Source organism: Periophthalmus magnuspinnatus, chromosome 3 (assembly GCF_009829125.3).
Source record: "Periophthalmus magnuspinnatus isolate fPerMag1 chromosome 3, fPerMag1.2.pri, whole genome shotgun sequence".
NCBI lineage: Eukaryota > Metazoa > Chordata > Actinopteri > Gobiiformes > Gobiidae > Periophthalmus > Periophthalmus magnuspinnatus.
Window position 1 is genome coordinate 20601281 of NC_047128.1, and position 15969 is coordinate 20617249.

General features: G+C 37.6%; 3 protein-coding genes across 3 annotated transcripts in view; 2 read left to right on the plus strand and 1 right to left on the minus strand.

Annotated features, from left to right (window-relative positions):
- LOC117388152 (mucin-5AC-like) overlaps positions 1 to 463 on the minus strand; it is a 29343-nt gene extending 28880 nt beyond the window's left edge. Inside the window, exons 1-2 of the mRNA XM_033985629.2 lie at positions 406 to 463; positions 269 to 319 (exon numbers count right to left, since the gene is read on the minus strand). Of these exons, the coding sequence (XP_033841520.1) occupies positions 269 to 319; positions 406 to 463 (109 nt within the window). The remainder of the gene's footprint in view (positions 1 to 268; positions 320 to 405) is intronic.
- Positions 464 to 5377: 4914 nt separating this feature from the next.
- On the plus strand, positions 5378 to 11628 carry snrpa1 (small nuclear ribonucleoprotein polypeptide A'). The gene is made up of 9 exons (XM_033991674.2): positions 5378 to 5581; positions 6108 to 6255; positions 7684 to 7762; positions 8174 to 8220; positions 8297 to 8399; positions 10013 to 10092; positions 10278 to 10353; positions 10441 to 10534; positions 11424 to 11628. Exons 1-9 carry the CDS (start codon positions 5500 to 5502, stop codon positions 11540 to 11542), a joined length of 828 nt encoding a protein of 275 aa, XP_033847565.1. The 5' UTR covers positions 5378 to 5499; the 3' UTR covers positions 11543 to 11628.
- A 559-nt stretch (positions 11629 to 12187) lies between these two features.
- Positions 12188 to 15890, plus strand: selenos (selenoprotein S). The gene is made up of 6 exons (XM_033991676.2): positions 12188 to 12384; positions 13308 to 13442; positions 13519 to 13625; positions 14441 to 14524; positions 14623 to 14689; positions 15222 to 15890. Exons 1-6 carry the CDS (start codon positions 12300 to 12302, stop codon positions 15299 to 15301), a joined length of 558 nt encoding a protein of 185 aa, XP_033847567.1. The 5' UTR covers positions 12188 to 12299; the 3' UTR covers positions 15302 to 15890.
- Positions 15891 to 15969: the final 79 nt, after the last annotated feature.

Consider the following 15969-nt stretch of genomic DNA (forward strand, 5'->3'; position numbering starts at 1 on the left):
TGTCCGCAAGTGTTTATGATGATCAGATTTCTCTTATGCTGTAAACCCAGCAAAAATCTGATCGAATTACTGCGTTATCTGATTATTCTAGTTATCTTATTTTTACTAGCCATGTTGATTTGAAATACAGTTTTAAAAAGCTACATCTTGTAGGCCAATAATTATATTACGGTCAGTAATTTAAGCAATATTTAATGCAACTATTGCAGCATAATTACTAGCAAACTTCAATTTAGACTTCTATCTATGTCATTTTCAAAGTACTCACCTTGTATTTTCCCTGGCAGAATGGAATGAGAGTAAACTGGAGATATTGCCGCTGTGGAAAAAAGTAATATATTAACACATGACATAATGTCGAGAACAGTTCAATCACATGTAAAAGCATAAGTCATAGGCCTATACCAGCAAACAGTAGGGCTACGACTGCACCCAGGAGCAGGCACAAGTGCTGGTGTGCCATGGTGTGTCCGAGTGTGCACATGGGGAGGGACCACGGCCTTTATACAGTGGGCACAAGACGCATATGTTTATGAATATGAGCGCCACACTGCAGACTCTTATCTGGGCATGTCACTGTGACTGGTGATGACATGCAGAAGCATCTACACAAAGTTATAATAACTTCTGATAATGGGCAGTTAAGATTTTATTCTCAAGAGAATCAAATGAAGTAGAAGGACACGAGTGTGATCAGTACAAAAATCGCATTCACATATGATTATTTTTTCAAATCATGGTTTAGCTTGTTTTCATATCTGACAGGTTCGACTGCTCACTAGTGGTCTTCCTCAGAGTGGTCATGTGACATCGCTGCGACGTGTCTGGTCAAGTTTTGGTGCTGTCTTCCTACTATTGAAGGCAGAGCGACAGTGGCATCTGCAGTCCGACTAGTTTATCCTAGGTGTGTGAGAGTAAAAAGGCCCCCTCATCCCGATTTAAAACTAAATTAAAAAAGTACAACTATGCACTTCACCAGATCTCATGTCACAGGCTTCTAAGATCACATCTGTACTTGGTGACCTCATTGAACAAGTCCCTCAGTATTTATGGTCACGCCACAAACAATACCTTAAAAAAATCTTGATACTATTTACCACAGCACATATTGATTTATTACTTTTGACAGTTACTACACTCACCACTGTGATCTGTACAGCAGGGTTGGCTGGATCTCACTTCAGACCCGCAGACTTATACACATCTTCATTAACAAAGCTATACTGGCGAAAATTCCAAACTATCTCACCTCCCTGATTCAATTCAATTCTCATTATGACCAAACCAGGACTCAGGGGAACCTGACCTTAGGAGGACTACAAATCTACATAAAGCAAGGAAAAAATGGTTTTAGATTCTATACCCCTCATTCATGGAACACACAAACCAACTCAAACTAAACAGTGTAATTTCCTGTGGACCACAGGTTCAGTAAATATTTGAATTTACACTTTGCTATGCATTTTATTAAATGTAAATGTTGTATGTTTTCTGTGTACTCAGGACTCCCTTGTAAATTAAATGGAATCTGAATGGGACTTTCTGATCAAATTAAATAAATACATAATGTTTGATATAGGCTTTGGTTCCTGTTGTCATATGTTCAATATTATGCAAATCAACTTATTTTAACTTATGACCATATTGTTATATCCTCATCAAAAATAAACTTGAAGTTATATTACATTTAATTTTTATACCTGAGCTCAATCAGTCTCAAACTTCGCTGACATCAAGCAGCAGTGTTAATTTCATTGTCTAAAGTATTTCCGTCATATATTTGGTCAATATCATGTTGACTATAACAAAATAAAAAGTAATCATAAAGTTACATTTTTATTGACTAAACTATGACTACAAGCACTGATATTTTTTATTGAGTAATACAAACTAAGCAAAAATAAATTATAGGACATTTTAACAGCCAAATCCCCAAATAAGACCATATACAAAGTCAACATCCAAGGACCATGTCTGTACATGTCCTATGAAGCAATGCAAAGCAATTTATCATAGTAAACATGTATTTTTGGATTAAATAATATGTATTTAGTCAACTAAATTAACAGATACTTATTTTTAACCTGATTAAAATAGCTCCATTCTTGGCAGCAGCACCCATGCACCCTTTGCTGTTTTTTTTTTTGTTTTTTTTTTTTTTTTAATTAAGCTGTGAGCATAAGACAGGCGTCTTATGCTCACATCAAATTTTGAGTTTGTTTTCAAATTTAAAATTGAAACAAAGATGACATCAAAGTCAAACCAAGGTCCAAACACTACTCATGGTGTCCCAGAGGAGAGACAGGAGAAGCTCCATGCAGCCACTCAGAGCTTAGACTGTCCCAAGGACGAGTGGGACAGACTAAACATGAGACCCCAGAGAGCCAAGTCTGGAGCCACAGTCCAGATATGAGCACAAACAAGGCCACTGACTAACGCACTCTTAAAATACACTATTTTTTTATAAACATGGTCATCACTAGCCACATTTTCAACTGGATTGCGTTAAAAATGAAATTAGTGATTATTAGGGATACAACAATTAATCATAATAATTGTGACTAGTTAACAGTAAGTAATCATTTACAATTTTAATATTTGTTCATAGTAATTTAAAGCATAAAGATGGCACTATTATTTACAGAACATTGATGTGGTATTTATTAAATACTCTTAAATGTGTAAATGAATACGCCAACATTTGGTATAATTTAGTTTTAATGGGTTTAAATAAAATGTCCACATTAGAAATAATATTTTGTTTGTTGACTAACTCAAAATAATCACTGGTTGCAGCCCTAGTGATAGTTCAGGTTATGGAGAAAAAATTTATTTTTTTTATTTGAAATGATGGACTGATAGCTTTAACCACCAGCAAGCAGTTTGCATGTTTGAATACAAATAAATCCCAGAAAAAAAAGAAGAAAACAAATGTGAAAAATCAGTATTTCCTTTTTTTTTTTTTTTTTTTTTAATGACTTGAACCTGGAATACTGATCTAAATTTGTGTTGTTTTGATTTGTGTTGTTTTTGTGTTGTTTTGTTAGGTGTTTTGGGCCTGGGTTATTTGACTTGTAAATTGTGATTGGTTACTATGTACTTGTTTGGAGCAAAGATTAAGTTCCATATTATTAATACTCACATACTGTATGTCACTCAGCCTACTGCATGGGTCCTCCGCCCTGGGCTAACACTCTTATCAGCACCTGGGGACAATTAATGGAAAAGTGCAAGAGCAGAACAAATAAGAAATCAATTCAGAGTCAAGAGTGTACACACATAGGAAAAGTATTCAGACGACTCCCACACACTAACCCTGTGGACAACCCCAGGACATGGGAGTTCCTGAGCACAACTCTGTGATCTAAAGTTGAACTAGATTGGGTTACCTTCTCTACACAACCCTTAAATGGAAGAAAGGGAGTAGTTTCTTTAAATGGTCGGTAGCAGTGTCTCTGGTTAAACAGACTTTGCTAGTGGAGTTCCTCAGGGGTCAGTCCTGGCACACCCTAAATCTATCGCTTTCATGTGACATTGCAACATTACATAATTTAAAATGGAGGACAGGTCCAAATTCTATGACAAAATGAGCTGTTTAACTGTCAGATTGCATATGTTTTGTCTTGGTTTATGGCTTATTTTTGTAATTACTGGGCCTATCCACATGAAACAAAAATTGGCACTAAGTTCAATGTTTTGTCTGTTAACACAAATAAACATTTTTTACAATAATTTCAGAAAATGGTTCCAATATGGATCCGAATGACGTAACTGTTGGATAGACTTTAGTCATATGATTAATATGGTAAGTTTGTGGAGCCAACCCAAATATTGATAAGGTTCAACATTTGTGGATCATAAGTTAAGACATCTGAAATAAAGATGGTGAATATAGAGCAGTGGATTCTCTTTGACAAACAAAGCAGGTGCAGGTATAGAGATGCTTTCAGTGTATGATTTCAGATTTGTAAATTACTGAGAAAACTAAAGATTTTAAACAGTTTATTTTTAGATTTTGTGTGTGTTTGCTAGTGTTTTGGCATTGACTTGTACAGACTATGGTTGAAGGTGCTACTGATAGGCCTATGTGATAGCTCAGTGATAGGGAGAGGGCTGGAGCAGGGTGCTGCTGTTTGTTAAGCAGGAGTGCTCCCAGATACAAACAAGATATTTGGACCTACAATCAAATCAAAAATCAAAAATCACCATAGCATACACCATATCAACTGTCAAACTATCAACAATAGGAATGGAGTTCTTGTGACTATAAATATTACAAATAAAATAAGTTTAAAATAAGTTTTTTTTTCTGAAACTTGAAGACATACACATTACATTCAGATTTTGACATTGTTATTTTATCTTTTATTTACAGGCTGTTCTATTAAAGAAGATGCACTATGCAACTTTTTGGGTAGAGGGCCGTCCACCTGCTTGTCTCCGGTTCATGAAGATGTTATGTCTTTTTTTCTTTTAGGATTTTTCTTTTGTCCATGAGAATGATGTTCCTTTATTTGTCTACATGGGGAATCAGCATTTATGCAGCTAAACCCTGGAACAGTCTTCCTAGAGATGTGAGACAGGCCTCTACTTGGACAATATTTAAATCCAGGCTCAAAACGGTTCTGTTTAGAAAGACTGAAAGATTTTTATTCTTCTCTTCTCTTTTAATGTTAATTTTATGATGATTATTTATTTATGCTTTGATTGATTGATTTGTTTGTATTGTGATTTTAATGTCTTTCTTATTCTGTAAAGCACCTTGAATTACTTTGTGTATGAATGTTCTATACAAATAAACTTGCCTTGCCTATAATATTCCACAGTATGGTATTAAACTTATCTCCATAGAAAATGTTTCAGTGGGTTTAACTTTCTGTAGAATCATGTAGGTAACGTGCCATCTCCAGAAATGTTTACATGCTTTGAATAAAATCTGTAGTTATGTGAGACAGAATACATCCACACACACATTTAGGCACATTTCAGACAATGCAATAACATACTCATCAGGTGCATACCCCTAGCCTCCTACCAGAGAAGTTACTCAATGAATCATCAACTAAAGTGCATGGTAATTAGATAAAGACTGGTAAAATGTAAGCATAAATAAGCTAACAGTCTGTGTTTAACGTTGATGAGTGCTTAAAATATTTCTTTAAAAAGGGGGGAGAATTAGCCTACCTTATCGGCCTTATTGGCTCATTTGGCAGTGGCACTAGAGTTTGTAATCCTTAGTTTGTTAAAGTTTCCAAGGAAATTTTAGAAAATAAACCGCACGATTGAACTTTAGGTCCTGGAGGTCACATGACTGCGCCGCTCACACCGCGTGGGGGCGCTCACGCACATTATCCTCTCGTTCATTCTCCTCCTGGTTTGAGCGAAGCAGAAGAACTTCCGCTGTGAAACGTGAATGAAGCGCTAAAACGTTTGCTGATCTGCGGTGCGTTGTTTTGAGTTTGAAGCAGGACCGCGGGCTGTTCGCGGGGTGCACTCATCATGGTGAAACTCACGGCGGAGCTGATCGAGCAGGCGGCCCAGTTCACCAACCCTGTCCGGGACCGGGAGCTGGACCTCCGAGGTACGTTTGTGGTACGGCTGCTAGCGCGGTTAGCAGGCAGGCTAATGCCGGGCATGGATGTGCATTGTGATAATAACTAGAGCTATGGTCATACGTAATTGAGTGTAATTTATCATAACGTGTTTAACTGTGGACACCACAGCGACATAAACATTCTGAACACGTTACGGAACCAAAGGCATGAATTATACGGAGTTGCATGTGATTTTTCTCAAACATTGCGGTGCGAAGAAACTTCATGCTTTAGTGTAGACGCTCCCCTCGAACTGTTCTGTTCTTGTGGTGTATCACACTTTATATCCAGTCTCAACTACGGCACAACAGCAAACATGGTTAATTAATTTCAAATTGTAACAAAGGCTAAAGTTACCACAGGTGAAAAGGAATGCAATGGTGATGCTGTTTCATGTGCCATGGGAATTATATTTAGGATTATACTTCGAGCCTGTTATAAGATTATTTCTCTTATTCATATTGTTTTGAAGTAAGCCATAAGTAAATGTCTCCATTATAAACCTGTGTACAGGTTATAAGATCCCAGTGCTGGAGAACCTGGGGGCCACTTTGGACCAGTTTGACACCATCGACTTCTCCGATAATGAGATCAGAAAGTTGGACGGCTTTCCTTTGCTCAGGCGTCTCAAGTCTCTGCTACTGAATAACAACCGCATCTGGTGAGTCCTCCCAAGCCCATCACACATACAAATCTCATTAGAGCTTTCTGCAGGAAGGTTTTGTATTTTAAATATGTTTAAATCCTGGTTTATACAACCCCAATTCCGATGAAGTTGGGACACTGTGTAAAACAAAAAAAACCAACAAAAAAAAACAGAATAAAATTATTTCCAAATGCTTTTCAGCTTATATTTAACTGAATAAACTACAAAGACATGCTATTTAATGTTCAAACTGATAAACTGTATTGTTTTTATGCAAATATTCACTCATTTTCAATTTGATGCCTGCAACACGTTCCAATAAAGCAGAGACGGGCATGTTTACCACTGTGTTACATCACCATTCCTTTTAACAACAATCAATAAATGTTTGGGAACTGAGGACACTAATTGTTCAAGCTTTATAGAAGGAATCCTTTCCCATTCTTGCTGAATGTACAACTTCAGTTGCTCAGCAGTCCGGGGTCTCCGTTGTCGTATTTTGCGCTTCATAATGCACCACACATTTTCAGTGGGAGACAGGTTTGGACTGCATGCAGGCCAGTCTCTTTTACTATAAAATTTATTTGCATCCTTTTTCCAGCTTTGCATCCAAGAGCTTTGAGACATTGAAATGTCTGAAATGAAATGCCAGCTTGCAGTTTTTTCCCTCTTTACTGTACTTTTAGTTCACACTCATCATTGACTGCAAATGTTGTACCATGACCTGCGTATGGTGACCGCTGGACATATTTCTATGGCAAGGGAACAGAACCTGTGGATACACATATGCACGCTCGCTTTTCTTGTACCATAGGCTACGCAGTGGTCTTTTCTTTCACTTGTTGCTAAACCTACCCAGAGGGGAATTTGCTCTGTGGGGAAAAAGCTTTTTGAACAACAAACACACACCCAGCTTACCTGTGCAGACAGAGGCAGGAGGAGTAGTATCTCGCTGATATTAAGTTGATCCAATTTGCCTTGTCAGATGCAGGTTGCAAATGGCAAGCCCTAATACATTTTGTTTATTTGGTACTTCTCTTGACACACAAGGTCATCTGAAGAACTACAAAAAAGGACATTAATAAACAAAAGAACAGCAGGACCATACATTCTTACAAATGTATACGGTACATACATTACAAAAATGTACATTTTTACTTTCTCATTGAACTGTGCAGTGTAAGAAGACTGGCCCGAGGTTGGCCACTTTCACACCAGACTCGCCCAGCTCCAGAGTGTCATCTGTTTGTGTCCAAGATTGTTTTTTTTTACAGCGGTCATAGAGTGATCGTTATGTTGGCTCTGGCCCAGGTGCCTTCTGCTTTCAGATCAGCCCTTAGCTTGACTAGTGGTAGTGTGAAAACACCGTTAAACTTACTAATGATGTATTAAAGGATTAAGCAGAAAAGAGTATTGTTTTGTTTAATCTTGTGTTGTGTTCAGTCGTTTAGGTGAGAATCTGGAGCAGTCTCTGCCCGCTCTGAAGGAACTGGTTCTGACTAATAACAACATCCAGGAACTGGTGAGTGCAGCTCCCTCTGACTGAAACAAAAAATACCCAGTGTCCTCCTTTCAAACTCCAAATTACATCCTGCTATTCAAAAAAACAAACAAAAAAAAACATGTGTATATATTCTTCTATCCGCCCTCTCATCCATCAGTCTACCCCGACTGAGACTCAAACCCATACTTTTGATGCATGTATACAACATTTTTACCGCTGGTACTAAAATACCCAGTGGAATGCCAGTGAAATTGTTATATTGTTATATGGTGTGGCTTTGTTTTTGATCTAGAGCATCCTTTACCCACTACTGGACCTTGAAGGAGCAATTTAGTTTTGTTGCTCGGAATGTCCTTTTTTTTTTTTTTTATACTTTTTTTTTTTTTTAATTCCTTTTGCCTGAAAATGTTTTGTCGATTTTTGTTTCAGGGTGACCTGGATCCGCTGGCCACTATAAAGACCCTCTCCCTCCTCAGGTAACTGTAAATCTGAATGTATAAACCCACTGCATGAATGTTCATAACCGTAAATTTATATTGTATTTTTTCACAGCTTGTTGAGGAACCCAGTGACCAACAAGAAGCACTATAGGCTTTATGTCATCAATAAGCTGCCACAGATCCGAGTGCTGGACTTTCAGAAGGTCAAGCTCAAGGTAATTCCTGGTGCACACTCAGGCATGATGTGCTAGAGGTCTGTGGTTTTCTGTATAATGGTATTTTAATATTTGTTTATAATAATTTGTCAGAAATTGTTTCCCTTAGCATTACAGGTCATTTTGGTGAAATTGCCTTTGTTCTGACCTCTCCAAATTAAAATAATCACCATTATTGAACCCTCAGCAGTAAATGCACAAGTTTGGGGTCTTTGTAAAGGTAAGACCCTATAGTTTTACCCACAGGTGTCAGAGTCACTGTAAGTTTGTCTGCTGAGCATTTATACACTTTGGAACACACATAAAACATTTTTTTCTCATCCTCGCCTAAATTTTTTTGTGAAAATGAAGGTGTAGAAAGCTGCAGTAGGTACGTTAAGTGGTTCTTAAATGGTTTCTGTTGCAAATTATGTACACTACAGCAGAAAACCAACTATTATTTAGCTAATTGATTATTCTTTTGATTAATTGATTAGTTGGTAAGATGGCAAAAGGTGAATGAGATGTTTAGTTTCATCTGGGTCACATTTAGTAAAGTGATTCAGCTTGAGGACATCCTGATGGAGTTTAGTAATATTCCACACAAATCTAAGGGAAGGTTAGAGCCAAGATGCTGTTTAATTTTAGTGGCATTGAGCAAGGGTAAAAGAAATGCTACCAGATACAGGGGGTGTGCAAAAATATCGACTATATCGTATAGTTTAATTTGATGCAGTATCGATATCATTAGCTGCTGTATCTATATATCGCCAAGAGTAATACTAAATTATTTTGTGACAGTGCTACAATTTTGTTGCTTAAGAAGGAAACTTGTCTATGCAACACATGACATATTCACTGTATTATTAATATGAAATACACCCATTTTTATTTGCACGGGTAGTGGTTTAACAGACTTTTAGTATCACAGCCATGACATGTAGTTCTGTAGTAAGCAGAACTCAGAACAGTTAAACTCTATATGTCCATTTCATCTTACATCTAGAGAGTAACATGCACTAAACAAAATACATTTTATGTTCATTAAATCTTCAATAAATGTAAGATAAATGCACCATTTAATGTTTTTTTTTTTTTGTTTTTTTTTACTGAACTGTATCAAATGGATTTGAAATATATTGTCATACCCAAACTCCACTGTATCAAGAGCGAATTGGCAACTTAATGATACATCAATAGATACTACAACTAGTGTCAAATACTATTGATACTATTAAAAGGTATAAATACTCACTCACTAAATACTACACTTTCTAGTTGAATAAATGATTATCATTGTGGGGTTGTGTTTAGAGCTTAACTGTTTTGAAATGGGGTGGAGAGTGATTAGAGTGAATCGGGTTTCATTTGCAAAAAAAAAAAGTTGGACTGACTTGATTTGTACAAGCATAGAGGAGGAATTGTTGTAGAAAGAAAATGTAGAGGTTTGAACTGCCAGGTAAGTGGAGAATACTTGATGTTGTGAATAAGTACAAGAAGTGAACTGATGTGAAGAGGATGCATCGTATCAGAGTTAAGGTTGCTGATTTGCTGTGAGCCCTAAAAAACATCAATATACAGAAGATTATCATTTTAGTATTTGCCAAACCCCTACATTCATGCTTTCTTTCCAGGAGCGACAGGAGGCTGAGAAAATGTTCAAGGGCAAACGAGGGGCTCAGCTGGCTAAAGATATCGGAAAGAGGACCAAAACGTGAGTTTCCAGTATATGTGTATAGAATTGAATTCATTAAGAACAGTTGCATAGACTGTGCGAATAACACAGAATTCAGCCAGTGCAGTAAATCAGGTTATAACAGAATGAGTCATTATAATTTCTTTTCATATCCCCTAACCAGATGTTGGTGTATAATAATTTGACTTGAATTTGTCGGGCAGGTTCACTCCAGGTGTGGGGGCACAGCTGGACAAAAAACGTACTGGACCTTCACCAGCAGATGTAGAGGCCATTAAGGTTTGGATACAAATATTCTTGAATCCATACCAAAAGCCAATTTCCTATTTTTGTTGTTTTTATAATGCGATGCACTTTTCATTTCAGAAAGCCATAGCGAATGCCTCATCTTTAGCTGAAGTGGAACGGTTAAAGGGCATGCTTCAAGCTGGACAGATCCCTGGGCGAGAGTTTAGACAAGGTAAGTACTTGTTGTCCACCTCTTCAAATGTTGTCCAGCATTTGAAATGTTTTGCTTTGGTCAGATTTTATCTTTCTAGCCTTTTACCCATTTACTAATCCATGTTGCTTTCTGGCCTTTTCTCTGAATTGGGATCAGGCAAAATCATGTGCAACAAAAGATTTAAATTGCCAAAGGTTTCTGCATACATGCTTAAAGAGGGGGTATTTAACTTCTTTGGAGTATTAATTACTAACACATAACATATTTGGATCACCACATTACCTTTTTGTTTTGAAAATGCTATATTCACCTTTGCTCTCCATGCTAAATCACATCCCTGCTTGCTGTGATGTCACAGCAATCTGTATGCATCCCACTATTAAAACTACTGTACACTGCATCACTCTTTTGTATATTGGATGGATGCATGGATGACGTAGGCTTGTGGGCTGAGCACTAGGCAGAATTTTATAGCTAACCATAAGGAAGGTTTGAATAGGGCCTGGGAGACATTGCTAAATTACTGAAACATGCATGGATGACATCTAAAACCTTCAAGCATGTTTTAAGTAAGGAACAACGTTATAACATGATAGAAAGCAAAAAAAATAAAAATATGATCTTGTGAGAATTTTTCCTTGTTTATAATGGCCTGCCATCTTTGCAGAGAAATAAAAGCAGTACTAGAATGACAGCAAAAATATTAAAGCATACAATTGTGAATTGAACTGCACGCTTATGAATTGTGTTAAAATCTCATCATGTCTCGTTCCATCTGTCACTCCTGAAGACTTAGCATTTTTACCTCATGTACCCCCAATGCAGACTCCTCTACTTTTCTGAAAAGTATTTGTGCACAGGTAATAAAATATTGCATTTTTTGGTTTACTGTATGTCTTGTGTGCAGGAGGTGAAGAGATGGAGGAGGAAGAGGAGGATGAAGAGCCCCAGTCTACAGGACAAGAAGACATGCACCAGGACACGGAGGAAGATATGGAACAGGAGTCTCACATAAATGGCTCATAGAGGACTTTCCATTTGCTTTTTGTTTTTATGTTTATCATGACTTTTATTTTGTAAAATCAAATTGATTAAATTTTTTACTAACTGTTCCTACTGTGCGAGTACACTCTTGAATTGGATTTTTTATTTTTTTTTGTTAAATTGCTGTGGCCTGTGTTGTGATAAATTTGCTGTTTGGTCAATACTTAAGATTTGGATAATTATACCCGAGTTCTTAGTTGTCAGTTGTTTAACTGTTGTTAATAATAAAAAGTATACGATTTATGTTATTGTAAAAAAAAAAAAGTGAGCATTTGTTCTCATATTTCTTATTGAACAGATGTATAGGCCAACAGCAAATTGTGTACGCCAGACCTGCACAAGATCTCAACAAATGCAGGCCTAAGCATCAACTTTAGCAGGTACTGAATATAGCTGCGCTCTACAGGAGTGACAGAAGCCTAAGCCTAAAACTCGGCTTATCATGAGTTTGAATTTAGTCCTTCCTCGGAGATGTAAATTTATACTAAATTATACCTTTTGTGTGAGATCTAAACGAAATGGCTGCAAGGGTTTTCAGATTATACTGAATGTTTTGGCAAAACTTGGCAGAGGGACGCACTCCAAAACGCACGATGGCGCACGCGATCTTTCAACCGGGCTCGTACACGTCATCCGTCATAACAAACCGAAACTCTGGTCTGTCGCTGCAGTAGGGGTACCGTTGAATGAGCGGCGCCTGACCCATAGACCGAACCACAGACTGAGCTTTACCGCGGATATGGGTGACAACACGGAGCTACCGCCGGTGGAGCAGCACCAGCGGCCGCTCCGGAACCAGGACCTGAGCGCAGTGACCGACCTGGGTAACTCCAACGGACACGTCAGCAGAGGCTAGCTTTAGCACGTTAGCATGCTGATGTAAACAAATATCCAACAACCTGTCCACACTTGATTTACTACCAACTACTGTGTTGTGCTGACATGAACTAACTGTTAATTGAAACACTAAAGGAATATTTCTCCATTTCTAACACTGCCCCAGGGTTTAGCTTAAATCACTGCCTGAAGTTAATTCTCATCATGATACGTCAAAATCTTTGCAATGACTGTACCAACAAAGTATATATGATGGTGATAGTCTATAGAGATTAGATTTATGGCAACTAAGACTATTTTGCATATTGCACCATCCCTAGTGGAGTGATGGGGTTAAGTTTCAGGAAATGTAAAATGGGGCTGGTGAAGCAGGACAGGTGGGTGGAGAGGAAGGGAAGGTGTACAAGACAAATTCTATACTTAAATGATATCATCAAGAGGGCAGCCATGTTGTATGGTGTATAGACCTTGGGGGCTTTTTGACACAATATTAGAATTGCAGTGAGGACTGCAAAAGATGAGTGGTTTGATAATGTGCTCACAGCAATTTATGTGCAGATGTGGCACAGCTAATATTAATATTGTTATTTTTGTGCATTTAACCTACCTTTTGATTGCCTGGAAAATCCAGAATGATATTCAAATATTGAAGAAGTGTGTATCCTGGATCCTAGGCAAACCTTTTGGATATTTCTCTTGAGAATACAATGTAATCAATAAGAAAAACTGTCTCATGCCCCCCATCTGGGGGAATGACATCATCACATTATAGAATCTGAAAACAACCAATGGGAATGATGCCTTTAGACTTGCAAGGCTGGAGGGAAGATGCGTTGTTTTGTGAGAGATTAGATGCAGAGCAGAGTTTCAGATTCTTCTTTAAATCTACAGTAGAGTTTTTCCTTTGCAGTACAAGAAATCTTTTCCCAGTATGGGTGGTATCTGCTGGCCGCTACAGCACTGTTCTACCTGCTCATTCAGTACATTGTCAAAAAGAGCCAATCAGTAAGAAGGACCCACAGCTCTGCCCCACCCACACATCAGGGTATGTCGCCTCAATACTCACTGTTGCTCTGAATTGTTTATTTGATAGATGTTGACATTTTAATTTGTTCTTTTAGATGTGTTGCTCGTAGCCAAACGACAGGAGGCCCTGGAGGCAGCTCGAATGAGGATGCAGGAAGAGCTTGACGCCAAAGCAGCCATCTTCAAAGAGAAGCAGAAACAGGTTAATATAATTTTATTATTATTAATTAATTAATGAAACTAGTGATGCCAAAAGCTGTGTGGTGCCGTTGGTAATTAGGATATCGGGGACAACTAAACAGTAAATAAAGTCTAAATAAAGTAAGTCTATAAACAAACAACAAAAATTGGCTAATTGTACATTTTTTTTGTACTGTAGGGCAAGTTCCAAGAACAAAATTATGCTTTTTTGGGCAAACTTGACTAAACCGATTCTTAAAGGTCCCATATTACGCAAAATTGGCTCTTGACATTTTAGAAAGCTGTTACCTCCTCAGTTGTGTTTTGTTTCATTCACATATCCTTTATTAATAGTCTGTCAACATCTCTAAAGCCCGAAATGCTCTGTTCCACCTTGGAACAGTCATGTAGTTGGCAAATTAACATCTACCTTCTAATTTTGTTCAGTAGAAATTGGCAATTACAGGGCTGAAAATATCCAAATGATTCTAGTGAAGGTTTATGGAGTTTAAAAACACAGTGGAGCACTTCTGTATTACCGCATGACTTCACAAGGTGGAACACAGTGTTTTTCATTTGAGAGAAGAACTCGGCCAAAATATGCAGGATTTGTTTGTTAAACATGTGTGAGTGAAACAAAAAACACTTCAGCTGGTCTTGTCAACACAACTCCGGGTATGTTTTTGAAACAACATTATAACTTTATCTTATAATTTAACTGACCAAGTCATAAAATACCCTGTAGCGGATTAGCCTCTATTGTGCCTCTAATATCTAAATATTTAGAATAGTTTAGACATGTTGCTCCTCACTTAAAGAGTGTTGTTGTGTGAGTAGCAGGAGGAGGAGAAGAGGAGACAGAAGATTGAGCTTTGGGACAATATGAAGGAGGGCAAGAGCTGCAAAGGAAACACCTCCCAGGTCACACCAAGCATTTTCAATTACTTAACATTTACTCTTATGAGCTTTTTTTTTTTTTTTAACAAATAAACTAATATCAGTGTATTTTTATTTTACAGAGTACAGAGGACTCATCGACTACAGTTATTAAGAGGAAAACAGACAAAAAACCTCTTCGCAGCTCAGGTTGGTTCACAACATTTGTCTGAGGATAACAAAGACTTCATTACCTGCAATTCAAATATGTACCCACAGCTACATGATCATTCCACTGATCACGTTGAACTACATAAACTATATTAAGATTATTTATCGAACCAACTTGAGGCAGATAAGACAGAAGTAGAGGACTCCTTGTAGACTACCTCATGAGATCAACAGGAGAAAAATATACTGCACAATTATGCAGAAATTTTCTTTATTTTGTGGCTGCATTCAATTTTGTCATGTAATAAAGTAAATTTGTTTTGGTCTCTGGTCAAAAGTAGGCCACTATGTGCTGTCTGCATCTAATTAGTGTTTTTATCATCGGCAAACCAGGAAGTACTGGTAATGCTGGTGTACTATTAGCGTGCTTGTTGCTGTTAGAATTATTATGATGACAAAATCCTGAAAGTTGTGAGAAGTGCTTTTAACCCCAAAAATTTTACTATTTCTGTTGTTTAAGACTATAAATCAGGTACAGTGCCTTTAATGAAATGTTTAATTTTGTGTGCAGACTATAACCCTCTGAGTGGAGATGGGGGTGGGGCGTGTGCCTGGAGGCCTGGCCGGAGAGGACCCTCAGCGGGAGGATGAAACTAAAGTGTGTCAGACCTCCATAGGGGTGTTCTGACAACTGCACTGAGCTCTTCACACTGACAGGGGGTGCTGTGTACAAACTACTGGACTTTTTTTTTCTAGATTATTTTCTTAGGATGACTCTTACAGCAGTCAATCTTGCTTCGACACTCTTTATTGCGCATCATTTAATCTAGCGGTGGCACAGCAGCCTCTAAATGAAGCCAGGCCTGTAAATGGAACGCTCCGCTGGGCCTGGGTGATGATGTCAGTGTGGATTAGCATAGCACATATATCCATGTGACTGAAGTTCAGTTAAAGTTATTTTAGAAGTGATCCTTTTGTGTGGGTTGAAAACCATGTAGTCCATACACATTCTGGTGTCATTTGTCTAACAATTCTTCCTGAGCTCTGGAAACTTGAATCTGCTCGATCTGGTTTTGTTAACAATTACAGATAAATAAATTATATCTATTAGTATCTTTATGAACACAATCTTTTTTGTAATTGACATTGTATTATTGAATTTTAGAATTTAGAACAACAGGTTTAGAGCAATGATCTTACAGGGTTATATTGTAATTAAATAAATGTATCTTGTAAAATGTGCACATTTAGATGCTTTGTATTTTGGGGGGAAAATATGAATATGGAATGGACACTGAAATACATGCCTACCCTTATCT